General features: G+C 40.8%; 1 protein-coding gene across 1 annotated transcript; it reads right to left on the bottom strand.

Annotated features, from left to right (window-relative positions):
* Positions 1 to 96: 96 nt before the first annotated feature.
* On the bottom strand, positions 97 to 438 carry LOC107682293 (ran GTPase-activating protein 1-like; the record flags this gene model as incomplete). Its single annotated transcript, XM_016478579.1, has 2 exons — positions 97 to 232; positions 316 to 438. Coding segments are annotated over 2 exons (259 nt in total), but the record flags the coding sequence as incomplete, so codon positions are not given.
* Between the last annotated feature and the right edge of the window lie 202 nt (positions 439 to 640).

Here is a 640-nt window from a genome sequence, read left to right as displayed (position 1 = left end):
AAAATTAAGTTTCTACAATATTTAGTGGTAGCTTATCAGTGGTTATCAACTACTGATATGTTTAGGTATAAATGAAAGAAGTCGAGATGATCTGGCATATGCACCTGCAGGTCGCTCTTCTTCTCCAGGGCTTTAGCGATGGTCTGCGCTGCCTCCACGCCGATGGTGTTCCCCTCCAGTCTGAGCGCATGCAGCCTGTCAAACTCCTCGATCGCCTGCACCATCTCCTCCACTGCACACAACACAGCATTACCTCTGTTACTCTTTCATAAAGATGCACAAGCGTGTGAAATCAGGAGATCACCGGCAGCTCACCAGACTGAGCGTTGTCCAGTTTAAGGCCTTGTCCTTTATAACTGAGCTCGCCCTCGTCGACTTGAGTTTTGGCCAATGAGTCGGCGAGATCTGCCACATCATCTGATACCATCTTGACACCAACTGAAGAAAACACATGAACACACAAGAGTTTAACATGATTTTAACTCTGCTGCTAAAGAGACAAAGAAAGTTCATGTGAATTATAAAGATAACATTTGACACACATCAAACCCACTACATTTTTACTAACATTATCACTTTTCATGTTACATTTACTATTATTAACAATGTAAATTTGTAATTAAAAATATTTTTATTAATA

The sequence above is a fragment of the Sinocyclocheilus anshuiensis genome, unplaced genomic scaffold (genome assembly GCF_001515605.1).
Source record: "Sinocyclocheilus anshuiensis isolate Anshui unplaced genomic scaffold, SAMN03320099.WGS_v1.1 C32021999, whole genome shotgun sequence".
Taxonomy (NCBI): domain Eukaryota; kingdom Metazoa; phylum Chordata; class Actinopteri; order Cypriniformes; family Cyprinidae; genus Sinocyclocheilus; species Sinocyclocheilus anshuiensis.
Note: the sequence above shows the minus strand (reverse complement) of the source record. Positions and strands in the feature narration are given on the sequence as shown.